General features: G+C 37.0%; 1 protein-coding gene across 4 annotated transcripts in view; it reads left to right on the forward strand.

Moving 5' to 3' along the window:
* Positions 1–27,811, forward strand: part of TAFA2 (TAFA chemokine like family member 2) — a 101,147-nt gene that overhangs the window by 8,318 nt on the left and 65,018 nt on the right. For all 4 annotated transcript variants that reach the window (XR_004061174.1, XR_004061175.1, XR_004061176.1 and 1 more), the window contains exon 2: positions 23,438–23,544. Coding sequence is in view for 1 of the 4 variants with exons in the window: in XM_030959434.1 (XP_030815294.1) it covers positions 23,438–23,544 (107 nt within the window). In the remaining 3 variants the exon portion in view is untranslated. The remainder of the gene's footprint in view (positions 1–23,437; positions 23,545–27,811) is intronic.

A 27,811-nucleotide genomic window follows, 5' to 3' on the forward strand; every position in this document is an offset into this window, starting at 1 on the left:
AAAATACTGGAATCATGTTAAATAAGAATCAGAGAGAAACTGTTAGAACTCGCAGACTAGCATTCAAAGGAGGAAATAAATGTAAACTTGGCAGCTCAAATGTAAAACTGCAATGAAATGAGACAAAACTGTTTTGAGGGACAGCTTGCTGAGGGAAGCCTACAATTAAAAGACACTTCCCCTCACTCCCCCAACAGAAATGGGAAATTTGCAAGAAAATGCTGAAAATAGGGACATAAACAAAGGCATTGAGTATAATAAGGCCATTCTGCAGTAAATCTGATTGGTTGTGTGCATTTATGTATTATGCAGAAAAGGCTAGGAAAATAACTTCTTCAAAGTCATTGTTTATGGATGATCTATCTGAGGGACTTTCTCAAATTAATGTGTCAATAAAAGACATTTTTTAGCAGGTCAATAAAATTAATAGTAACAGTTCACCATTATCTGATAGTTTTCATCCAAGTGTTCTAAGGAATTTAAATATAAAACTGGTGGCCTGCTAATAGTAATAAGCAACCTACAATTTTGAATGAGTGGGAGGTGGAAAATATGATACTAGTGTTTGAAATGGGGGTTCTCAGGATGAGAATTACATACCAGTAAATTTGAAGTTTGCATTAAACAATTTGGTAGACATTATTATCAAGAGTAAAATTGGTGGATGCATAGATAGATTCAGTAATCACTAATATGGCTTGGAAACTAGAAGGATGTCATGAATCAAAAATCTAGAGTTCTTTGAATGTGTCAGTAAACATTGGCTAAAGAATGATATAATGATATAATCTAGTTAGAACTGTAAAAGAGATTATATTAAATTCCCCTAAAAAGGACCCATATTGCTGCCTTATTAAAAGACTACTAGATAGAAATCAATGATTTGTTCTTATAATGGAGTGTAGTTATGAAAAAATCCTGCAGAAGTCTGTGCTGAGCCTGGGCTGTTCAACATGCCCACAGATTTGAATATCACAGACTCATAAATTATTCAGAAAATGAGATGAGCATTATAGCAACAAAGTTTGCAGACAAAACAAAGTAATGCCTGGTATTTAAAATAGTCTGTGATGAGATTCTGATGGTACAATACTGGGTTACTGGGTAATAAAATGGCAAATGAAACTCAATGTCAATAAATACCAAGTGATGCATGCAGAGGAAATGGTCTTAACTGCACATACAGAATAATAACCTCAAAATTTCCATTGTTATTATCATTTAGCAATATTAGAATCACAGCATATATTTAATACATAATGTCACTTCAATGGTAAAGACTGAAAAGGAGAAGTGGGTGTTGAAAATGTAAAGGTAATGTTTTGAGAACAAACAGCAGAACTTCATTAAACTAATACAATTCCATGCTGCAGAGTTTTTTTGAATACTACATGCAAGGTAAACTCATTCCAGCACAGAAAGGTGTAGAAGAACTAGGAAGGGTACAGTGAATTTAGCCAGATATGAACCAGAGGCATGGAGCACCTGTGCTATTAGAAAAGACAATGTAATCTAGGACTATTTCCTTTGAAAAACAGGCGTGATGAAATGTGAAAAAAAGTACAAAATCATAATTCTCATTCTTTCTGATTGCACTATAACTAAGGAGCAGCATCTTAAGCAGTCTAAGATGAATAAATGGAAGTGCTTTTTCCTACAACTGAATAGTAAATTCTAAAATTTATCACGAAACGATATTTTGAAAGGCAAACACAGAGAGAGTTTCTGAAAGTGATGTAACCAAATTATGGAAAATAAGGCATTCATAGTTATTATTTCAATGGTGTTTGTACAGCATAACATCCATGAGTCCTTATATTGCTGACTGCTGTATGAGGAGTCGTGCTGTTTGAGCTCTGTCCTGGGTTGATGATTTTTAAATATAGGGCGGAGGTCAGAGAGCAGCTCTAACATTGACTTGTCTCAGAGTTTGCAAATGAACATGGAAGACCTCATTCTAAACAGCCTTTTGCACCCTTCCCCATACAGTCATCAGCACTTAGGCAAAGAGCATCTGATATAGTGCCCCTATTCCCTGGAAATGTTTTTTTCTTTGTGCTGGAAACAGGGATGTTTTAGGTACTGCTGAGCAGCGCTGTCACAGCACCAAGGCTTTGGGCCTCTCCTGCTGCTCAGTCAGTGAGCTGGCTAGAATGCACAGGAAGCTGGGAGGGGACACAGAGAGCTGACCCCAACTGACCAAAGGGATAATGCAGACCAGTATTGTGTTCAACAATAAAAGCTGGGGGAAAGACAGAACAAGGGAGGACATTCAAAGTGAAGGCATTTTTCTTCCTGAGTCACCATTATGTGATGGAGCTCTGCTTGCCTGAAGATGGCTGAGCACCTGCCTGACCAAGGGAAGTACTGGAATTTGATCCTTGTTTTGATTTGCTTGAATGCATGGCTTTTGCTTTACCTATTAAACTTCCTTTATCTCAACCCATGAGTTTCTGCCTTTTAGCCACCTGATTCTCTTATCCATCCTTCTGGAGGGAGAGTGACCTGGGTGGTGCTGAGCTGCTGGCTGGGGTTAAGCCATCACAGGCAGTTTTACAGTGTGGACTCGCAGGTAATGATGTCTCCTAACAGCAGTCTTGTGTCCAGTATCTTCTTTTATGTGACAATTTGCGTCATTTAGACACACTGTTCACTGTATAGGAATCCCTGCAATAATGAATACTTCTAGCATTGTGCAAATTATTTTTTAATGGTTCATTGTACTGAAGAGTGAACAAATTCATTTTAACAAAAAATATCTGACAGTATAGTATGGCTCCTGATTCAGCATGCAATTTGCAATTTTACTTCAGTGAACAGCATGTGTACAAGGCAAAGCTTTCTTGCCCATTGCAGAGATATCATGTACGTATTGTTTACTTATAGGGTAATATTAATATTTAATTAAGTGTGAAGCAGCGACAAAGCTGGGTAATTATGCTGAAAGGACAATGTTATTATCCAGGCTCAGCCCTCTTCTCCCTTTGAGGAAAGGAATGGAATAGAAAAATTGGAAAGTTTATAGGCTGTACTTTATCTACAAGGAATTTCCTCTGTGCTTGGACATTCTTTAAAGTTACCAAGGGACTTGGCCTTCAGTCTTCTTTGTGCAATGCTGAGGTACTTAATCTCCTGGTAAATGAACTAAATGGAGTAACAGAAACATTCCAGCTGCAGTGGCATGGAACTGTACTTAGGCTGGCTGCTCCATTGCTAACAATGTACAGGTCTATCACAAGTACTGGGATTTTTAGTTTCAGTTATATCAGTAAGACAGTAGGAAAGGTAATGATCTTTTCCTGAGTGCTCCTTCAGCAGTGCTAGGCTTTCACTATGTTACTTTTTAATTAGAGGAATAAAGGCTGAAATACATATTTGGAAATAAATGGCATTTAAAAGGGAAAGATTATGTTTAAAACCAGTTGCATTTAAATGAAAGGATTTACTTCTTTTATACTTAAATGTGTCCAAAGCATTGGCATTCTGGAGCTCTCCTGGGACGATATCTAAATTTGCAGGAGAAATGCTTCAGGTCATCATCACTATATGGTGTTCTGTCCATTAGAAGTCAAATATGCTGTCTGTGTCTATGTGCAGATAGTTAGGATAATTTGAATAGAAATTTTGTAAGGAAGATTATATGAAAAAGACTTCCCTGAATGTTATTTAGAATTACTCTTTTTGTTCTGTCACTGCATGCACTTTTTTAATGAGGGCATATAGTGATTGAACAAGAGGGAATGGCTTTAAACTGGCAAAGAATAGGTTTAGATTGGATATTAGGAAGAAATTCATTACTCTGAAGGTGATGAGACTATGCAATAGGTTGTCCAGAGAAGTGCTTTTGCTGCCCCTATAAGTGTTCAAAGTCAGGTTGGATGAGGCTTGGAGCAAACTGATGTATGAAAGGTGTCTGTGCCCAGGGCAGGGGGTTGGAACTAGATGATCTTGAAGGTTCCTTCCAACCCAAACCATTCTGTGATTCTGTGGCTTGTTTTTTCCTGATAATAATTTCAGAATAAATTTTTCAATTCACATACATTGGTGAAAAAAAAAAGCTTAACATCTGAAACCTAACTGAAATAAAAACTGCATCTGCATCTGTCAGGGCTACAAATTGTCATAAAATAATTAGGAACCAGGACTGATTTCCATGTGCTATTTTGCTTTGCTTCTGTGATGGAGTGAGAGGGAAAGTGAATTAATTGAATACTGTTCTTGAAAAAAACAGAATTGTTCATAGTAACAAATAAACCTCTTCTAGATAATGAAATCTGATGTATTTTTAAATTATAGTGTTATCTGAACCAAAAACTGGGAAGAGTATTACAAGAAGAGTAATACAGTATTACAGACTATTTTTCCTATTGGATTAGGTTCAGGTGTATATTCCTGGGTGGAGTGTCTCAGTCTCTAGAACTTAATGGTTGTGGCAATTTACTCCTCATGGATTTTGTCACAGAAGAATCAGTAATAATTACTTATTTAGGGATTAAGATTGACTATGTTCTTATAGAGAAAAATACATCCCTCTTCATTATCCTGAACATATTTGCAAAAATTAAAAAGTCAGCATTTAAACAAAGCAATGTGTAAGTCAGCAAAGTCTTCCTCTAGAAGTGTCTGGTTTGTGTCCCAAATGATATTTTCAGCTCCTGTAGACAGATCTTCTTGGACTGTGAGCATTTGTATTGGGATCATGATTATAGGAAATACAGCATTGTGTGCCAGGTTGCCTCCATCGATAGTCACGAGTAAAAGACAAGAGTCCTGGCTGGTCTGCATATTCTCCGAGTGTCCTTCAGATGGCAAGAGAGAAGGCTGACTATATAACTGATATAACTGAATTTCTGGGGACACTGGATTGTGTTCCCAAAGTTTTTTGTATGTAGAGGTTTTGACCTTCCAGGAGAGAATGGTCCAGACTAACTGAAATATTTGGATTTACTGGCCAGACCTAGGACTGATCCACATCCATTAAAGTTCCATTGCAGGGTTACTGTGGTACATAAAGAACGATACTAAAATGAGAATGTAATTTGTCCTGTAAGACCAAAATGTTGTCATAGGAGTTCTCAGAACTGTAAACTGAAATCTGACATAATGGACAAATTTCCATATTGTGTCTCATTATGGGCAGCTTCGATTTCTGTGCAACTGAAGTCTAGGCAGAAGTTACACTTTTGTTTACTTTTCAGGCTTCAAAGGTAAACATTTCACATATTGAACTGGAGATGGTGTGTTTTGGGCCTGTATCAACCTGTATGCATTTCTTTGCACTTAATTATTTAGGTAGTGTCTTTGATTATTTCTTTCCTGTAGTTTTAATGTTGCCATTTCATTCAAATTTCACTGAGTTTGGTACTTTCCTTCTTGATACTAGTTCTTACTTTTGACTGTTTCATTCCTAAGGCAGGAGCAGTGCATTAAATTATGTATTAAAATCAAGGATATTTGCTTTTTTTGAAGTAACTGTCAAAAGTGTTTTTCTGTGAAACCTTTTCATTTTTTATAACGTCTAGTTGGTTACAATTTTTGAGCCACAAGTCCAAAGTACCATTCTAGGCACGAAGAAAGGAGCTAAGGCATTCTTTTCACTAATTTGTTCTGCCTTTTTTTTTATAATGGCCCAGCTTTAGGCATCTGCTTATCTTTGTGCCCAATGTATATTTTCAGTGAAGCTGCTAGGAATAAGTTATTTAAATCTGTCTCATAGGTTGAAACTTTTATGACAGTTCCCTCAAATGTAGAAGAAACCAACTTCGGTATTGCTCCACTGAAATGCTGATGGATTTGACATGTCACAAATGTTGCCAACCTCTGCTGCCCAAATGGAGCAGGTACCACTTTGTGGAAGTTTAATAAATACTAGATGTTGATGAATTTTGACTTTGTAGATAATGAGCTTATACTGTTCTTGTGGTTAATAGATGGATGGAAGCACATATCACTCCACTGGAAATCCATACCTGCCAGTCTTGGAAACTGCAAGTCTTTTTCAGGAAAATTATGATATCCTATTCCCTCTAGATGTTCATATGTAAAGGCATGCCATAGTTATGATGGAATTGTTCTCTGGACATAGAGGTTGTGGCCATATTCTGGCAGCCATCAGGTCTTTGACAGGCTTATGCATGGCTGTTTGCTCTTAAAGGACCCAATGCATTCTGGACGTGTAATTGGCTATGAGGATATTCTACATTATTTTGTATACAGCTTTCAGTTTGAAAGAAAATTGCTATTGTAACTGCAAGGGAAGCTAGCCCGTAATAGCAGATGCTGTTACCAGGCAGTTAATTTGCAAAAGGCCAAGAATTAACAGTTTTGCTATTTATGTGGTACACTAATTTTTCTGCAAAAGGAAATCCGCATTGATGAATAATTTAAATCCCAGTCTCCCTGTGAGTCTATAATCACGTGCCCCACAGAGACTGGAGTACATTCTACTGTGAGCATTGTGCAAAAGATTAGTAGCTCTGTGGTGGCAGTGCTGCTGTAACAGTGTGAATTGCACTTTTAATTTGTCTTCCCATCTGACAGAGCATCTCATTATACTTACAAAATCTATTTTAAATTATACTTTTTAAATTCTCAGTTGAAGGATATTTACATAAAAAAGGTGAAGATTAAATAAATTGTTTTAAGTCGTATCAGCAAATCATTTTAATGAGAACATCCTTTCTTCTTGCATTTGGAAAAGAATGTGTATTTTATTCCCATCATGTTTAGTTCCAGTCAGTCAAACCCAGCAATGACTGGATCCAATTTTTTACATTACAGTCTAGATGTGAAATGTGTGATAAGCCCTACTTTGTGTCATAAAATTATGCAGGATCTCTAATAGCTAGCTATCTTGAGCTGAGAAGTATTTTATACAAAGTCTTACATAAGATGAAAACTTGTTTTTTTTTCCCATAAGTAGTACTGAGCTGAAAATTATTGCATTTTGTTAATCAGATTAAATTGTGAGGGAATATACACATAAGGTCCTTAGGCACACATTTTTAATAACAACATTACATTTCTTTCACTCCTTCTTTTTGCCCTATTTGCTCTTCCTTAACTACATTATTGAAATCTAGGAAGCATAATAGCTGATCTATTTAATGCCACATCATTATCTTCCCACAGCATAATGCATACTATTCATTCTCTCATATTATTCATTAATCCATTATATTTATTCTAGCCTAGCCTTTGTGTAACAATGTAAGGAATCAGACTTTTGCTGTACAAATGAATAATATTTTGCAGTATTCAAAGATCCCAATTTATATCAGTGACCTGCTAATTTGATGGTTCATTTGTTGGTAGGATTTCGTGTTATTTGGACGCCACTTGTTGTAGCTCTTGTTTATTTTTCTGGACATTTGCTGCTGGAGTTAGTCCTGTGCTGAGTGCGGTGGGAAAGCTGCGGCCATTTATATGTGGCTTCAGTGTGAATAGGACTGTACTTATGTGAAACAATTGTATTTAATACTTTCTCTTATAAAATATATGGGCCAGGTCCTTTGAGGTAAGGGGAGGTTTAGGAGGCTGTTGCAGTGCTCTTGGCTGCTGGCAATTGTTTTCCAGCAGAGTGCGGCTCTTGGGCTGTGGCTGCCACTGTCGCTGTGGCCGAGGGCTGCTGTGACTGGCTGGGGACACGAGCACCCCTTGCTGTGGCACAGAGCTCTGAGGTCACATCGGGGCAGACAGGCTGCTCCAATGCATGTCCCTAGCTGTATTCCTGTGCTTTGTGGGGCATGTCAAGAGGTGGTTTTACTGCTTTTAAGTTTCTTATTTTGTCTTTTTTGCACACAAGTTATTCTCAGATATTACAATTCTTAATGATTGGTGAGGCATGGGCTTTGGGTTCAGATCCAGATTTGAACTTCAAAGGCTGCTGGGAGATATTAGGACCTACAGTTCTAACTCATGTTACCTACTGTTGTTTTTGTACTTTTTATTTGCCAAGAAGAGTTCATGTAAACTCTTCGTTTTTATACCATTGTTCTAGATCACTTTTGATTTTGCAGCACCCATAGATTTAACTTGGAAATTAAAGTAGAAATTAATTTAAAAATTAATTTTTGTTATATGTCTATTTGACTTGTACAGCTGTAAATTGCCTACATTTAAAATTAATAAAAGAGTAGATATATAATGAAGGGGTAAATAATGTCCAGAATGGACACCAGGGTTAATTAAGATCTTGTGTCTCCCAGGACTTGAAGGTGTAGCCCCAGCTTCGCAGAAAATGGAACATGTGCTGGCTTGTAAATACTAAAATACTAAAACTTTTCCCAGTGCAGAGTTCCAGGCTAGAGAGCTCAACACCTTGCATATTTGGCCTCTAACTGCATACACGCTCATGAGCTGATATTTCATGTGCATACCAAACAGCAATTACACTTCATAAAGCTATGCAAGCATTTTGGAAAACAAGTCTCGCTACAGTGTTAAAATCAACTTTCACCATCTGTTTGGGAGAAGCAGTGGGCTGGTTTCTTGTGAACTTGGCAATTATATATGCTAAAATATAATAGTGGCAGGATACAATATTTGCCATACCTATTAAGAACAAAAGCTAAAAGCCAGCTAAGTAACACCAAACCTCAGACCAAGAGTCACCATCTGGCTACCAGGTTCATCAAAACTCTTGATACTAGTCAAACTCTCTCAACTGGAATACATTTTTAGTGATGAATTTTAAAGCAACAGGAGTTAAATTCTGATTAGAAAAGCAAAGTCCTTATTTCAAGGATTTAAAAAGCTGTAAAGCATATAAGCGTGTATATTATGGGGTCTTATATTCTGATAATTTTTCTGGCTTTTGTTTTTAGATTTTTTAAAATTATTTTTTGAGGACAACAAAAAATGCAGAAATTTTAGCAGTTCTCTAATTCTAGAGAGATTAAGGCCAGCACAAGAACATAGTAGACTACTGTTCCAGTTTTCAAAATAATGAAATCACAGCTTTTTCTGGGTGAAATATCATCTATGCTCTTTTCAGTAATAAAGGAAGCTAACAAACACAGAATACCTTTTAAGGGTATGTCAGGACTTCTGGTATTCTGGAAAATTATGTAAAAGAATAGAGTTTTTCTAAATCTCATTTGGGTGTTTAATTTCCAGAACCAGTGCCCTGGAGTATTCTATGAACAATAACTTAAGTGGAGAACTCTGCATGACAGAAGACTAGAGTGAACAAAATGCTCTCAAACAAACACACTTCAGTACCTGGCATAAGTGTGCAATTGGTGCTGCTCCTACCAGGAGGGGATAGTTGTCATAACTGTGAAAAGAGGAAATTGCAGCTGTTTAATACACTCTTGGTGGATAAGTCAAGAACTCCATTGAGTGGGTTTCATCTCATCCATCCCTGCTTTTCAAATTATTAATTCATATATACCTACTGGCATCACTCAAGCGATAATAATACATAGCATTTTCATTTTTAGTTAGTATTTGACAAATATAATACTTTGAGGAACAGGCCACAATAGAAAAAATTATGGTGAGACTTAAAGACTAACTTTTTTTTTCTTATACTGCCTGTAGATGAGTATTTCTGAATTACAGCCATCATGACAAATGTCCCATTTATCTTTTACCTCATGTAAAAGATTTTCATTATAGCTGAGCAAGGAATTGGTATTTGATGAGCTTAATCTGGCTGGCAGTGCACTGGAAATATATAGTGGTTTGTATTTATGGGAACAATACATATTGGAGAATTGCTTTCCCACTTCATTCCATTATTTGTTCATGTAAATACTTTGCACATCTTGCAGTTAATGAGATGACAAGCAGTTTGAGATGACTGCTAAACTTTGAGGTCATAGCATACAGTTTATGTTCATCAGCTGTATGCTATCTTAGGTGAAATACAATGGGAACATAGGATTGGATAAAGACATTGCTCTTACTGTGCAGAGAAGTGTCCTCTAGATACTTTCTTCCAACCTCATTTTAGTCCTCCTTTTTTCTGTTGAAGAAACATGAATTGCCACCAGCAAATAAAATATATTAGACTGGACATACAGGAGAAAGTCAGCCACTGGAAATACCTGAAGACAATATATTTACACATTCATGGCACTTCTTGTTTCCAGATTTATTTCTGAGATGTGAATTCATCCTCATTCCTGCCATTCACAGGAGATTTAGCAGCATTTGGGTTAGCCAGTGAAAACCAAACATGCATTGCTGTGATACCAGTAAAAGAGGAAGATGTATATGCTATTAACTATTACAAGAAACAGAAAAAAATCCAAACCAGAAGTCTTAATCAGAATTTTACTTCCATCTACCTTAGTAGCTTTTAGTTAAATATATGCATTTCTGTGGTAAGTAATTTTCATTATTTAGGCAGCATTTTTTAAACCACTAACACACCTTGACCTTGAAATTTCAATTTCATTTTTCTCTGAAATTTCCAAGTTTACGTAAGGAAATTATGGGAAAATTCCCCTTTCCAAAATTTGTGACTTACGTTATGCAAATGGTTTATATTCCTGGTTCAGCATTTATATTAATGAAACATGAACAATAGCAATATAAGTGAAATGATTATGCTTAATATAGCTATCCAGAATAAATTTCCATGCAGCATCTGTAAATAATTTGGAAAAGGGGGCATAAAATAAATATGTGACTCCACTGATTATTTCCAAATCAAAAATTTGGCAGTACTTGCCAAATCTGATTGTCTGGAAATTTAAGTTAATCTTTTTTCAAGTTCTTAAGGTTTTAATACATGAAAATGGATCCTTTTGTTTCATTGCCTTTAGAAACCCCATTTTCTGTGAAACTGCAAAAGATAATTACAATTGAAGTTCTTGTCTAATTATTGGACTTTGGGAGCTTTCAGAGAAACACTGAATATCAGAGACTCCAGAGAAGCACTGGGGAAAATGTTCTTCCTTCACTGTGCAGCTGAAATGGAGGCCCATTGCCAGCAGCTGCAACTGCAAATTATGCAAGGAGCAACATAAAACCAGAGAATTCCTGGTTTGAGGAAGTCCTTTCTTGAGTCAGTGCTGTAAGAAGAGCTTTCACCTTTAACGAGCAAGGATTTTGGGAAGAGCGAAGCAGATAGCTGTTAAAATGAAATAAAATTAACTGATGCAGGAGGAAATACACTTTGGCTTATATTGTATTTTGTTTCTCTTTAAATTTTGAGAGCAGTGGTGATTTTCCAAAATTAAAAGAATATATTATGAACTGCTGATCTCAGTATTGTACATATAGTCTCCTACAAGTCTGGCAAACTCATAATCATTTCCTTTAATGGTGATGGTACTGCAATAGCTATATTTGTGACTGAAATGATATGGAAATATTATTATACCATTTTTTCTTAGTAAGTAATATATGAACAGTATTATAACTGTACTCTTGCAAAATATAACATTCCCTTATTAAAATTTAGTCATAATTTCATTGAAATAGCATTCTAAACCTTTCTATCTCACCATTTATCTTTAGAAGTTTTGGTAATTTTCTAACATCTTTCATTTATGGCCATTCCTATGTCATACTAGCTAATTCTATTTCTTACCTAAAGACCCTTTTCTGGTCTTGTACATTTAGAGAGTAATGCTCTCTTATTAATGGAGTCTCATAAAATACAGCACTAAAAGGATCCTAGTTGACTGTACTACTCTTGTATGTTACCAAATTTAGATTATTACTGGCAGCAAATTAGACATTACTTGGTTGAGTTCCTATACAGTTCCAATTAATTATTATAAAATGAAGAATGAAAAGGAAAAAAACCAACCCACTCTTTAATCATGAATACTACAAACACTGACTGTAACCTCTTGCTTAGGAGCAAGTTGCATGAAATTCTGCATATCCTTGTCTCTAATACTGGTGCTGCTAATGTAATTGTTACGAAAGTATAATGACAGAGCTCTCTTTAATAATAATATGCAAATAAAAGTAAATAATTTTTGTTGTTCCACTAAGCATGCATAAGAATGCAAATGCAGAATTTGTTAGGAACATTTAAACCTGCTGTAAATATGGTAATATCTGAGTATTTTCTGAGCCAAGGCTGCATTAGGAAGAAAAATAATCTTTATTGAAATTTAGTTCACTCTTATAAACTTCTAATTCAAGGACATTTCACATTGTTAGGCTGGAATAAAAGGATCTTGATCTAATTATGAATAATGACATTTATATTTTATTGATAAAGTCAACAAAATTGTTCTTGGGCTCAGTTCTTTACACAAGTCCTGTCTGCCAGGGCAACATGAAGCCAGTGCCTTCCCTATGGGCTGGAAGATGTAGATGGTGAGCAGGGCAGGTCGTTGCTATCCAGTGTCTGTCCCACTGCCACTCAGTAATTTCTTAGGCTTTCCATTTTAGCATGTCATTTTCTGTATATTATTCACCTAAAAGTGTCAACCAGCTCAGCAGCGTCACTATCGGTAGCTTGGCTACCAGACTCAGGGAGAAACTGTCTATATTCTGATGGCTGAAAATGGCAGGTATGGAGCCAGTAAAGCATCCAGTTTGGCAGTTTTACAATCAGTTGTGCTTTTCTTAACAGTAGAGCTACTTGTAGATTAGGTAATACTTCCCGTGGAAAAAAAAAAGACAGAAAGGCTCTTGTTGTTAATTGCATTAAAAGATAAGGGTTTTGCTGTTTCACAAAAGGGAACAATTCACTGGGTAATTTGAAGTAATTTATTCTTCATTCTATGCTCTAAATTAGGGGGATGTACTGCAGGTAACTGTTCCCTGACTTTGGTACACAAGCTGTCTTTTCCCTATGCTGTGGTGTCACAGTAGGAATAATGGCCCTAAAATGCAGATCAGAACTTGTCTGAGGGCCTCCTGAGTGACAGGTCCCTTTCAACATGCCATTGAGGTTTTCTGAGGATCTGAAAAGCTTTTCAGATTAATCACAACCTAAAGGGCATCTTGTACAAGTATAAAATAATTATAATAATTATCTCCTTCCTCATGAGATTATAGGGTTGCATCTACATTAGCAAACAGTTTATCCCTGCAGAAGTGATTTTGTAGACCCAAACTGTTGTTGCTGAGGGCATGATGTCCACATGATATTAATTTAGTGGAGAAAGTTTTATTTGACAAGCCCTCATGCCCTGAAGGGAACACCCCTAAACTGTAGGAATGCATTAGATTCACTCTTGGGCTCATTTTTTGCTTAATTTTCATCTAAAAGGGATTAATTTGCTGTGAAACATTCCAGAATCATTCCATGATATGATACAGACCATAGCAAATGGAGAAAATTTGAAAAATTGTTTGAAAATCAAAGTCCAGCTCCAAATTGAAATGCAGATATAAGTGCCCCTTGTAAGAGTCCAAGGAACTAGAGGAACAAAACACTATTTATTGACTTGTTTTGTCATTAATTCTCCTGTTGTACACTACCTACAAGTCTCAAACTACATATCATGCAGCAGGAAGCTGGGTATAGAAATTTAAGAGGGGCGTTATGACTGGTTACTTAGTGAGCTCCTGGCCATAATAAAATGCCATTTCAAGGCAGGCATAGTACATGCCAAAGAGAGTGCATCATTTCTTGAGGTAGACTCACTTGGATGAAAATCAGGGTTGAAGCTCCATATGACTCTTACACAGCTGCTGTTACCTTCCAAAAGAGGATATTTGAAAAGGAGGTGGGAAAGAGATTTTATTTTTCAAGGAAAACTGGGAGCCATTTAGATACTTCAGCTATCATTAAGCAATGACCTAGCTTGAATTAATTCCTAGCAAGCCATCACAAGAATACCCTGAATTTTCTGTTTTCAGTATGAGCTGGTATTAATAATATCTTATTGTTTTAGAATATTGACAAGGAAGTAGAGACCGAGAGCATATTGGGTGATTCTAAAGACAGCATTAATTATTACAGTCTATGCAACAGATTAGGTAAAGTGCCAGGGCCAAAACCCCACTAGTATTTGATAAAGCCCTGTGCAGAGAGAAAAAACCCCATTTTTCATTTGTATGAGTAGAAAATTCATATTTTCTTCTATGTGGGCATACCTCTGCTGAGTACAAGACACTGTATCTGGATTACCTGCCAGACTTCACGTTCTACTCCCCAGCTGGTGGCTGAAGGTTGTTTGTGCCTTCCTTTAGCATCTCTCAGAGTAAAAAAGGTCTTCTTCTATGCATATCCTCAGGAATAGAGATTTGCATTGTGTACCAGATCCATATTTTGGAAAAGTCAGGTCTAACTTTGATCTCACTTTTTTTCTCTGAAGGTTGTGCCTGTGCTGGCTGTGACAAATGAGCATGGGTTAGGACTTGACATTAAAAGAGTGGAGGAACACATTCCAGCTGTGTTTCAACTAGTTTTACTCCCAGTTGACAATTCCCTGCTCTTCTTAGTGTGTTATGTCAACTGTTAGAACTATTTTTGGTCATTGCACAAGCAAGCTTCATATTTTTCTGTGATTTGAGCAACCTGTCATTTTTATTTACACTTGAACCCTTACTTTCAAGCGTGGCCCAAAATGTGTAGGAGTCAGGTATAAAACATAGATTAGGCTCAAACCTACAATTATTTGTCAGAAATGCTACAATGCCTATTGACAGATATAATTGCCATGAAAGTAGCAGGGTAGAGCTTAGTCAGAGTCCTGCTTCCCTGTTCATCTGCAGAGGTCTCTCATAGTGTTATCTGCCAGAAGAGTTCTTCAGGGAAAAAAAAAATAGAATTAACTTTCACTTGAATATTCATGCAATAGAATCTGAACATAAAAATTTCAGGTCTGACAAGATTGTGTAATATAATGATGGCCTCCATCTATACTCATATCCACGTAAGAATTCCAGAATTAGTCTTCCACTATTGATTGAAAGATTTTATGTTTAAGACAGTAGTCACTTTAAATAGATGTAATAACAACAGAGATTTTTAAATTCCTGTATCCAAACTTTCAAAATACATCTAATATATATAGTATATATAGAAGCTGTATAGATAACAGCTTCTTCTGTTATCTAAAAATATTTGCACTTGAAAGTACATAATTTTTAGGTTCTACATCTCTACATTTTCTACATATTTTCTGCATTTTCTTTGTTTCTGCTCTTGTGGGAAACAAGACTTCTTTATATCTTGACAATTGTTACGCTTGCCAGTTTTACATTTCCATGTTGTCATTGTTAAAAAACAGGATGACAATACAACAAAGATTTTAAATTTAAAACGTAAGTGGTACAAAAGAGAGTGAATTTTAAATAAAGTGAGGGAGCCTTAATTATGGAATACTCACTCATGCTCAACAGTTTGACTTTAGCTCACTAAAGTTAGTAAAAAAGTGGTTTTGGTACTGAATAATTCACCTGTGACTTTTTGGGTCAACTTAAATGTTTTGACACCGAGATGTCAATTATGCCTTGAAGATGTTAAAATAATAAGAAGGAATATTTGTCTTAATCTAATCTTCATCAGTGTGATTAGTTTTGGAGTGGAGCACAATGTGGGTTCAGGAAATTAGTGAGAACACTCACAGTTTTTTTTTTTTTACTGTGAAATGCTGAACTTGCTTATAGTTTTCTACTTGAAAAAACTTAGTTCTTGTGTTCCTGTACTAGAGTGCAAGAAAGGAATCGTCGTATTGACATAGAGACAAGACCCCAGAATCACTGAGCTGTGTCCTGATCCTGCCTGCTGGCAAGATACCATCTGATGAACTTCTTATGGATATGTTTTTTTTGCCTGCAATGTGTTTATTTCCTTTTGATTTCTCCGTTTCCCTTCAGCCTTTCCTTTGCTTCACAAGCCAAGCTCTTCAAAACTCCTCCTGTGGTAGAGACTTTATTCCTCTGACTGGAAGACAGTCCCCATATTTTTTGTGGATTCAGTTTCACTTTCATAAAGATGACTGGCCAGAATTGTGTAGATAATTCTGAATGATAGTTTAAGAAACTTCATACTTATCCTTCTGTGTCTTTATTAGAAATATATAAATTAATAATTTATAGGATTTGCCTTTTTTTACAGCCATCTTGTGTCATATTAATAATGATGTGCTCTTGATGATCAGCTTAAAGAAACAAATTGGTTTTACACATGTTGTTTCAGATGATAAGTTCCTAATTTACAGCACAAATGCTATTAATCCCCGATATTCCCTTTCTGTACTACATGCTGGTACTGCACCTGGATTCAATCCACCTTTCAATTCTTGTAATCCACAGCATCTTCTGCTTAATGTAGAAGTCCTGTAGTGACACTGTAGAAAATACTTTATCTAAAACTAGACAAATTATATCTACCTCATTTCTTTGTCTGGAAAATGAGTTATCAAAAAGAGCTGTCAAGTTAGTCTGGCATGAGCTACCTTTGGTAACACTGCTTCATTTTATCCTGTGTTCTATTTACTTCCCTGTCTTTAATTTGTCTTTTTCTTCAAAGCTTTCATAGCTCTTGCAAACTGAAGAGGTCACACTAATAGGCTTACACTTGCCCAGATCATTTTTGTCCTTGCTTTTAAATATGAGCACTTCAGTTCCCATTCTCACTAATATTTGATGCTTTCTTTGCCTTAGATTTGGAGGCTTATCTCTGCCACTGCATGGCCTTTATGAAATCACAGTACACCTAGTGATTCAGATCTTAGTGAGACATTTTGTTCAAAGCTCATTGCACAGTTATTTTTTTTTTCATGGTTAAGCTTTTGATTGGTTAGTGAGATATGAATAAAGAAAATTTAAATAACCATCTGCAGGAGGATCACATGTAAGATATAAGCAAATATTGCTGCCTTGATGATTAAGTGAATAGCTCATACCTTCTGCAACTTAAAGCTCCCTTAAGCATAGAAACAGGGAGAAAAATAGTTTAAAGTGGCATGATAATATCAGAGAAAATGATGAGAACTGGAGCCTAAGTACCCTCTAATACTGAGCACTTCATGGTCAGAGATTACTTCACAAAGCTGTTGGACATCATTGGGCAGCTTAAAGATGTTTTAATACTTTGGATGTTTAAATATTCCGTAATGTTTTATGCTAGTACTTAAAAAGTCAGTGAATGGAAAGTGTAGGTTTAAGGCTAGATTATTACTTTTTTATTTTCATAAATACATAGAAGCATAAAACCTAACCTCCCAAAAATTCATGGGATTTTCTTTCTCCATACTGAGTAACATGTCAGCATTGACATTCATCAGGTGAACATTTTTTTGCTGGTCCTCATGAAATGACCAAGAAAAAAATTTAGTCAGGTAAATACATCTGTATTGTTTGAGTTGAAGCTGGCTAGAAGGGCTGTGCATTTCTTGTTTACAATTTCTTTGCTTTCTTCATTGCTTTCAATTAGGTGTTGTATTGGAAAATTAATGAAGATGAAAATTACTATCAACTGTGTGTACAGAGAACTGGGGTTAATCTGGAATCAGGGGACATTAACATTGATAGCAGTTTAGAGGGAAGAACATTATCACAATCATACATAAGCTTTTGGAAGAAATAAGTTCTTTCCATCATCTCTCAATGTTTCTAGCTGGGAGATGGAATGCAGCTAGGTGCCTAAAGCATTTCATACCTCTGGCAATTTGAGCATTCATGCTTATCAGATTTTGGAAACAATAATATATATGTAAATTTCTCATCCAAGTGCTAAGAGACTGTTGGCAAATGTAATTACCTGTATGTGCATCTGTCTACAGTTTCCCTCTGCTGGGAAACTAATTGAAGTATGCAAAGAAGATTTTTTTTTTGTTTATTGCATGTTTTCATATATTCCGTAATTTTTATTTTTCAGATATTTGAGATATTTTCTTTTCTTGAAACTGTCTCTTATAAAAGCTCACTTGCTAATCTGTTTCCAAGAACTCATGTTGTGTACATACATTTCTGCATGTGCTTAAATTTAAGCATGTGCTTAAGTTACACTGATTTAAATAAAAGAAATAAATGAGCATACCTATCAATCATATGCTAAAGGACTTCTGTCAAGATTTAATTTGCCTCAGAGTCCTAAGTTTCAGCACAGTAGCCTTTCAAAAGTCCTCTTTATGGCATTAAATCCTCAAAATCTTCCGTCTGCTTCCACTGCTACACTTAACAAAGTAACAGTGACAAGACTGGTGTATCCATCTGCCCAGAGTGCTTTAACTATTTCTGAATGCTTCTTAGTAAGGGGGCTAAGCTCTCTATCACTACTTTTTCTGGCTATTGAAATATCCACACTGTTAAACAACTTTAAAAAACCAAAAAAAACAACAAACCCACCCCTTCTGCTTTGCATGCAGGGATTTCCCACATCTCCTGTGAGACACTGGTGTGCATTGCTAGGCTAAATGCCTCTTCCCTTTCTTTCATTGCCCATCTGGATCAAAGAAAGTGAGAACGTGTCCATGTCTATCCCCAGCTTCCTTTTGGAATCAGAGTGCCCTTTGTGTCTGTTACAGGCTGTGTTGTATGAAGCAGAAGGAAGATTGATTTTCACAAGCTACCATGTACCTGAAGTAATGAAAGTGGCAAATTGCTTGTTCCCTGAGCAAACATGACAGGAATGTCATAGAGGGAATTTATATATATGCAAATGCACAGGGGTCACATTGGTGTTATTTTTACAAAGCGACCTTATTCACCAGGGGGGCATTTTTAAATCTGCATTAGTCTACACTGTAAAGGCTGAATAAAACTGCAAATACCTGCATTGTGTGGGATGTAGCAACTAACACAACTAATAAATAATGTACGATTCAACACCGTAGAGAAGATAATTTAAATGGCTGCGTTATTTCTGTACAAGGGATGTGGGGTCTCAAGTGATTTCTACTACTCATTTAGGCTTTTTCTGAAATAGCAAATAAAATATTTGTCATAAAAACTAAACTAAAAGGATGTGGGACTAATTTTCTACCAGATTTTTGTCTCTTAAGGATTTTGTCAGGATTCAGTAGAAAAATAGGCTTATGTATCTCTTTGTGAACCCTTGCATTCACAGGGTCTGTGTATTTGCAAAAGGCAAATGAACTTTACTGACAGTGAAACTTCCCACATATGTAAAGCAGGAATGAATGAATTTTGAACAACTTCAAAAAAACTGTGAGAGTTTTTTTTGAGAATCTGTTTTATGTAAAGAAAAGAAAAACAAGGAACAACAGAGAAGAATGCTGTTACTCGTAGGAAACATGAAAATTTTATTTGTGTATAAGCTTTTAAAGGAAGAATAAAACCTATTTTTTTCCTTTTAGTTTTTACTCCTCAAAAACAAAGATAACATGAGTTTTTACTTCACCTAAAATCAGACAGCAAGGCAGTTTAGCACTGGTCATACAATATAAGGTAATTCCCATGTGATTCGCCTTTAATTCTGAACTGTTGGCAAGGTGGCTGACCTCAAGTCCCGAAACAAAGAAGGAAGAAAGTAGAATCACAAAATCTTATGGATGCTACATTGAAAATACACATCTGTGCATGGCATTTTCAGTACAGCTGAATGGTTGGAGCCCATCTACTCTTGAAAGTGGGCTGACAGCAAGGTGGAGCAGTGACAAGGGGAGCCTGTGCAACACAAGTGTATTCACAGTTTGCTGTTGTTGAGCCACAGAGGGCAGGGGGAGGGATTTCTGCTGATGTGGCCGCTTGTGAAACTCCTCTGCAGCGTCAGATACGGTTTCTCCCTGAGAAAAAGTCCTGCACTTTTTTTGTCACTAATCACTAAAACAGTCTATTCTTGAGTTCGTGATACCACACTGATGTTGGTCTCATGGAGTGTGCTTCAGGCAAAAGAAATCTTAGGGAGCAAAAGTAACAAATCCTATGAAGGAATCCTTGTGTTATGGTGTCAGTGAAGAGCTGGGCACAACAGAGCCATCTCACACTCAGCCACTGCCTGTTTGGATTACGTGGGTGACATATTTTTGTTATATTTTGAATGCATTCCTGAACCACAAAAGGAGCTATCTTTCTTTTTTCTTGCTTCAAAGCACATTGAAAAATGAACTCAAACACGGCAGACTTTCATGTCCTCTTTTGTGTGAAAGTGCAGAGAATTCCTTGGGTTTATTTCCAATATGTTAGGTTAGAAACTGAAGGAAATTCTTTGTTATACATAAAGCTCATGTGAAAAATTGATTTTCACGTGTAGGTTTTTCCTATTCTCTGTTTTGATCACATTTGGCTTATGTGGCATTATTGAAAGCTGGATGGATCACAGTGAGGGAGAGGTTCTGAAGAAAAGAAAATAAATAAAAGTATAAATGTCTCAAAAAGAAAACTATTCCGGTTAATATCAATGGTTTGTCTGTGGAGCTCTGCGTCACCTCTAGTAAAAGCAGACATCATTTCAGAGCTTATTTGTCCTACTTATCACAGCCAGTTATGTTAGTGTAATGACAGTACTGAAATGGACCCAGTTTTATTTCCTGGATGTGCTTACCCGACATAGATGAGGGTTGCAAGAGGCTAATAGTTATTTCAGAGCTGAGGTCAAATGCTACCTAGTCCCAGTGTCTTCTCAGTGCCCTATCATGGGCTGTTTTGTGAATCCATAACAAAATAACCAGCATCAGGGTTTCAGAGCCCAGGTGATAATGCGTGCAGTGAGATACTGAGCATATCTCATGGCCTCTCTGTCCCCTCCTTCTTTTGTAGCTCCTGACTCACTTTGTCAATAATGTGCCTCCATCCCAACCTCAGCTTCTTGGACTACAAACCCTTCAGTTTTTGTTTCTAGGGCTGTGTTGCTACAGTGTGGTCCTTGTGTGCAGTCCTAGCAGGACTTCTCCTAGCAGAAAGCTTCACATCTTTTTTGTGCTTATGCAGCCTTTTGCCTGTCCTTGGACTGACCAGTGGGAGTGACAATGCAACAATCACGGGTCTGGGTCTAGGGTTGCATAGCATAATTACTTTGAAAGTTAACATCATCTTCCAGCTTTTTCTATTTGAACAGCTGTATGTTATGAATGCTTTAACTGATCAGGGTTATTTTCTGTAGTTCTTCTGATGGCCTCTGAACTATGAGTCCCAAACTGCTCCTTGCACTGATTTTTCTGTTAATTATGTTTATTATGAAACTATGATTAGACACAGTTTAGATTTTAGTCCTTCTAAAGGTGAATACCACTAATAACTAGTGCAGAAAAATGTAATAGGCTTGTGGTGCAGAAAGTGATGAATAGTTTTTCTCATGACTGGGGAACCTAGCAATGGCAATGAGCCCAGATTTTCTGTGTCAAAGCTGAAACCCTTCCCTGGCTTTGCGGAAAACATTCTCAGTGCTAGCTTACCCCTTTTTGGTGTGCTCAGCTGTGTGCAGGGGTTTGCATCGTCACTCTGCCATGCATCCTGAGGGCTGCTGTTCTCAGGCAGGTTTTTTTCTGAGGTTTTTCTGAGGCTGGTTTTCTCTCTTTCCCCTGCCACTACTCTTTTTCCTGAGGCATTTGCATTTTCTGATGTACATTTGCTGCCAGACTCACAGCACAGTGAGGGAATCTGGCATCAGCAGAATACAGGGAGAAACTGTATTAGATTCAACCTTGCTTTAATGGTGCAAGTCCCACTGGGTTTTGAGCAATGTTATGTAGGTGAGGAAGAAATATTTGATTTTAATGAGAGATGACTTGGCACCAGCAGCATAACAGGTGCAGTATGAGAATCTAGAGTGAAAGAGTTAATTCATATTCTTTTCACAGAGATAGCTGTGAAAGAGCATATGCTGAATGTGCATTCTAGTCTCATTTTTTTTTTTCTTATTTACAGTGACACATAATGTATTTCCCTTTAGCTTTGAGTGCTTCATAAACCTGGAGCTGATGATGAATATGCAGTTTATACTCCAAAGGCACTGGAATCAGTGCAAGAAGGAAGACCTTAGAGTGGTTCACAGCACACTGTGATCTCTGCTGTGATTATTAATCAGTCAGGCTTTCAGGGGCACATGCAGCATCCTGGCTGCAGCCCTTGCTTACTCCTCTCTCCTTTTGCTTAATAAATGTGATATCTAAACCTCTGGGAAACACATAATAAATGTGTGACTTCTGTAAAAGAATGCTGAGTTCTGTTTGCTCTGAATTCATGTTTAAAAGGGTTTGGTGCACACTTCAGTGGGTTGTTAGTTTCAGTCTTGTTTTCTTACACACAGCCTGCTCATCAATCTCCTGGGGAGCAAGATTGGCAGTTCTGGGGGAGGTGGTCTGGTTTCAAGTCTGGAAGACATAAGTGGAGTTGTGGGGTGTGTGTTGCCTTATCAGCGTGTGGTGTTATACTGGAAAGAAATTTACTGAAAGGAGAGGAATTGTTTTGAAGAAGTGGAAAATGAGTTAGGACTTTCAACATATTACTGGTTAAATCTGTATTACAGCAGTCTGCATTTCAGAGTTGTGGTTGCCCAAGACAGCACTGTACACAAGCAGAGGAGAAGAGATGCACTTGAATTCCTTTGGGTTTCTAAGGAATACAATAGGAGACAAATGTGCAACCATAATGAAGCAATGCATTTCTAGGCATTACAATACAGCAACAATTTTGTCCAAGTGATCAAATTTTCAACTTTTCTAGCATAAATGGTTTGATATCATTGTAAATGGTTTTTATCATCATAAATGGTTTAATTATCATTGTTCTATTGAGCTATCAGCAGAAACATGACCATTGTGTAGAGCTGTTTCATAGCCAGCTCCCTAGGGTTCTTCCACTGGGAAGAAGTGAGAGAAGGACTCATTACTGTACCTCTTGCCACTCTCTGCACAACTGTAATCCTTAAGCACTAGAGCCTACATGCCTGAACTTGTCTTTTTGGCAGGTGGAGGGGTATTTGTCTTTGGAGGAGGTTACTGAGAAATAAGTCATGTGCTATCTTGTGCTTGAACCACTGTGGTGGCTTGTTGTCACAGTGAAAACATCACTGAGAAGATGAGGGGAGCTCTGTGCAATTTCCCTTGGTGCAGTAAATCAGATCTTTTCATTACCCAGAGGTAGTGAGGGAGAGGGTAGTGAATCTGCCCTGCTCTACTTCAGGTTTCCAAACCCCTCAAGTCTTCTTAACAGGATTTCTCTGCAGGAGGATTGAGACATGAACTGAAGGTTTATTCAGATCTGTTATTGCCTTGGGACTCGTTGCACTATCCAAAAAGAGCTGCAATCCCAAAAGTTAAAAACACCACTGTATGATCAGAGACAACTGCAGGACCATGACTGGCTGCAGACATAGCCGTGGAACTGCTCAGGTTGTCAAGACCTGCTCAGAGATGCATTGGTTCATCCTTCTGCCAGCTTTGGAGTCTGCTGTGGTTATGAACACTGTGCCCTGAGAGAAATTATGATGATGCTGAATTCTCCTGGTACTGACTGGAGTCGAGGAGTGCTGTCAGACCAGGGTGGGAGGTTGTGTTGCTACTTTATGTACCTCATTTAGAGCTCAGCAGAATTTAAGACTTATATGTATCTTTAAGAAATCTTAAGATAAATATTTAATTTTGTGTATTTTTGTTTTCAGGATGAATAAGAGATACTTACAGAAAGCAACAAAAGGAAAACTGCTAATAATAATATTTGTTGTAACGCTGTGGGGGAAATTAGCATCTGGGGCAAATCATCATAAAGGTAAGGAATTCTGTTCTGTTCTATCATGCTGTTGTGTCTGTGGCCTCCATCAACAAATTCAGAAAGTCTGGTCTATGCAACCTTTCCTCCTCATGCATATTTGTGTCTCCTGATACTGGTTCACTAATCAGTGAATTAGCATTTCACTAAATGCTAAAAAAGAGTAATTAAATTAAAAAAATTGTGAGAACATTTTGTCTCATGAAAATAGTTTTCAGCAGATATATATGATGCAAATGAATTCCTGGAAAGAAACAATTTTTAGTAGCTTATATGATGCTTCTGTGTGCAGTTATCTACCAAGATTAACTTCATGGGTAATGTATATTGAATGAGATTGTTTCATCATCAAAAAAAGAATGCGACTTTACAGTATTGTCTGGTTTCTATGCTTTGCTCTTAACACCTGAGCAGGAACTTTTTGTGACAATGTGAGATTTGTTTCCTCTTGGTCATTCCAGGCCTTAATATGTATGTATTCATACCAGCACAACATGTGATGGATTATTTAATTTTGTAAAAAGGTCTTTCTTTTGCATGTGTGTTTCTGTTAATCCTAACACAAGGATCAAGCTCTCCAGATTCACAAACAAGTGTCTTCTTACAGGCTAATAGGACTTGAAATGTGATCTGCAGTATAACAGGATTTTGGACTCCATTTCTCATTGTCATATAGCATCTATTGGCTGTTTATCTGCTTATACAAGATCAGAATGAGCTCTAACAACCTGGATAAAACAAGGATGGGACATGAACATTACCACAAGCTAAGAAGTTAAACCCAGAGGAAGGATTAAAAAAAATCCCAGTTAGTTAGTTTCTCTGGTTCCATGTACATTTTATGGTGTTCACTCTGATGAAAGGATTTTATGAGCAGGTATTTTTATATATCAAGGTGCTAGTTATTTTTCTGCTGTGTGAAGACACCTTTCTTCAAAATGACCCTCTGATTAAGGACTTCAGGATACAGAGACACTTATGCGAAGTGTTATACAAGTTGTAATTTGACTGCGGACAAAACAGAATCTGATGTGGTCCAGCAGGCCACCAAGTGGGCGTCATGCCAGAGAAGAACTGTGCTGATACCCTTTCCTCAGCCTTGTTCCCCCTCCAAACCAAAACACAGATTTCTGCTGTGGCTTCCCAGTTTAGTTGTCTATTGGAAAAGATCCATGATGTCCTTGCCTGCATTCAGAATTCTTTTGCTTTGATTATTTCTCTTTAAGCATCCAAAAAGCCAATATCCAGACCATTTTGATTCCATGTGCAAGGGCTGGTCGAGCTGTGTTTACTTCTGTGGAATTCAAATTTTGCCAAAGTATGCTTGCTGTACTTTTTGGAAAACTGATGAGTAAAACCTATCACCATGGATTACATAGAAACAAATTATAACCATAAGGACTATTTTGGGATTTAGAGCTTCATAATTGAGAAAAAAAAATCCACCACTAATTGTAACTTAGCTGTGTGAGAGGAACCCCATCAGAACTCTACATTGATTATCTGGGCAGTGTTTGTTGTTTAAACCTCAGCCTTAGAGCAGAGATAATTTAAGGAATATTTAATTTAATTTTTATAGATAGAAAAATGCATGGCCCCCCTTAAAAATGAGATTATTAGCTGTAGGGGCTTTATATTCCCGCAAGCTAACAACAAGCTTCTTCTTCTTTAATTTGTATCTTTTCATGTCTTTAACAAAATATATGAAGTTTTGGAAGAAAAAATAACAACGAGAAGCATGACTTGAGTATTTAATTTGGAAAAGCAGCTACTTTACCTGTTCAATTTATTTTGGAAAGAAAATATATTCAGAAATATTTTGGCTTGTGGATTTAGTAAATCAGCTGCACTCACTATACTGGGGATTTTTAGAAAAAGCAAAACTCAGAGTTATGCAGCTCAATTACCATTGATTTCCAAAGGTACTGGGAGTTTGAATTCCCATTGTGTCATAGAAAATCTTCCCCCTGCTCTCATGGCAAAAATGGACCTAAGGTATATTGAAGGAGAATTTGAAGCTGTTCACCTTTGCATGGAGTTTCCAAATACTGAGAAACATGAGGTTTTTTCAGCCCTAATTATCGCTAGCATCATTAATCTTCATTTATAGAAGTCCTTACTAACATATTGACATGACAAACCCTTAATGACTTTGAAGGAGCCCCTACAATTCCAAAAATCAATAATCTGCATTTTAAAAAAATCTTTACTTTCCTATTGACTTACTCATATTATTCACTAGTTGCACTAACTTTCAAACCCATCTCTTTTTCAGAAAGCTATTGTTAAAGAAAAGAAAAAGTACAAGAAGAAAAAGATCATCAGTGTGTGAAAAATTGTTTAATGAGCATTCTGCTCTCCAGGCAGACTTCAGGAGGAATATAAACAGATGACTCTGACAGGCTATGACTACACTTGTTGTGCTTATATCTGGGATATGGCAGAAATGAAAACTCCCAAGTCAGCAGCCAGAAAAATAGAGGCCAAGGCAGGGCATGGGAAACAAGGCTCTGAGGACCAATTGAGCAACAGGGTTACAAGCTGGGATTTCAGATTACATCTTTTCAGTGTGATGTGTGTGGGTGCCAAATCCACCCCTCTTTCTCTTGAGAAGTCTGGTTTGAAGAGATTTCTGCTCTCATTATCTTGACTGATGGCTGGATTTTCATCATTCTGGACAGTAAGTCCAAGAGCTAAGAATGTTAAACAGTGTTTAAAACAACACAAATCTTGCTCTTTTTTTTTTTTTTTTCTGCACACAGGAGTTCTTCAGTGTGATTCCTGGCTGTGCACATGCTTATATTCCATTTATCCTGTCTTCTGTAAAAAAAAAACCCAGTAACTTTGCTTTTTTTTTCCTTCATTTTGCTGGAACCTGGTACCATGGTGATGGGTGCCTTACCCAAACACGTGCACCTGAGAATCAGCTTGCAGCACCAGAAGCATTTGTGCTGCAGTAGCTACATATGAGGAGAGAGGCATATCAGTCTCCAAAAGGATGTTGTCAAGTGTATGAGTCGAAAAACTGATAAAGACTAATCCTGATCCTCCTACACATTGCTAGCCCTTGGAAAACAAACAAACCTGTACAAACATACAGTGTTTGCTGGCAGATGTGGCAGGCAGGCATCAGTTCAGCATCACTGCCTTTTTGCTATTTCTGTCATAGGGAGCATGAACTGATTTGATGACCATTGTATCACAGCCCATGTTTAAGGTGTCAAGTGTTGAACTGGTCCTTTTGAGAAAAAAATGTGCTGATACCCAATTACAAGCACTCCCTTCTAGAGAAGAGACTACTGTGGCACAAAATTTCTACTCTAAAATTAAAAACTCTTTCAAAATACATAAATCTATAAACTTTATCACTAAGGGTTTTTTAAATTGATAATGTAATAAAATATTCTAATTAAATGAAGAGTGCTTTTGAATCTAAGTATAGTTTAATATTTCTCAAAATTCAAAACAATAAGTTTAACATTAGTTTTAAATCCTGGAAAAAATAAGAAGTAACTTAAAAATATGGCTAATGATGAATGTTTACATGCCAGAAGGAATTTTTTACAGAACCAGAATCTACTAGGTAGATAAGTAATTGAATATTTTTTGACTTATCATGAAAAGACATGATAATTTATTTTGATTTTAAAAGAGTCACTCAGAAGCTGAACTATTATATAGATAAACTAGATCGTACGAGATGCAGAATTGCCGCTCCTACTTGTCTGTGAATTTGCACTACATTAGAAGTCTGAGGGAATGTCTTTCTACTCACAAGGAGAAAATGAATTTTGGTTTCTCCTTGCAGAGGAGGAGCTGTTCCAAAATCCAGCTGAATGAAGGAGCCCCTAAAGCTTGTGGTTAGGTCACCCTTCTTGGGTGGGTCTGCCTTCCTGAGCCCCCTTGCTGAGGCAGGAACACTGCTGGCGCCAGTGCTGTGAGGTAGCCTGTGCCACACGTGCCTGGAGTTTGGGAATGGGTATGACCATGAGAACCAAGAAACTACATTCCTGATGTTTAGAGACTCTGTCTAGGTAAGACTAGAGAATAGCCCTAATGGTTACATAGGAGGTCTCTGAAGTATTCAAACTTTCTGTAGAAACACCTTCATCATGAGATTATAGTGGTTTAGTATGGGTTTACATTTGTCCTTTCTGTTGAGGATTTTACACTGTGTAGAAGACAGCATTCATAATGCAGAAATAGAGGACATTTGTATTTAATGTAAAAACAGAAAGTGGTCTCAGTGCAGAGTACAGAAACCAGA

The sequence above is a fragment of the Camarhynchus parvulus genome, chromosome 1A (assembly GCF_901933205.1).
Source record: "Camarhynchus parvulus chromosome 1A, STF_HiC, whole genome shotgun sequence".
NCBI classification, from domain to species: domain Eukaryota; kingdom Metazoa; phylum Chordata; class Aves; order Passeriformes; family Thraupidae; genus Camarhynchus; species Camarhynchus parvulus.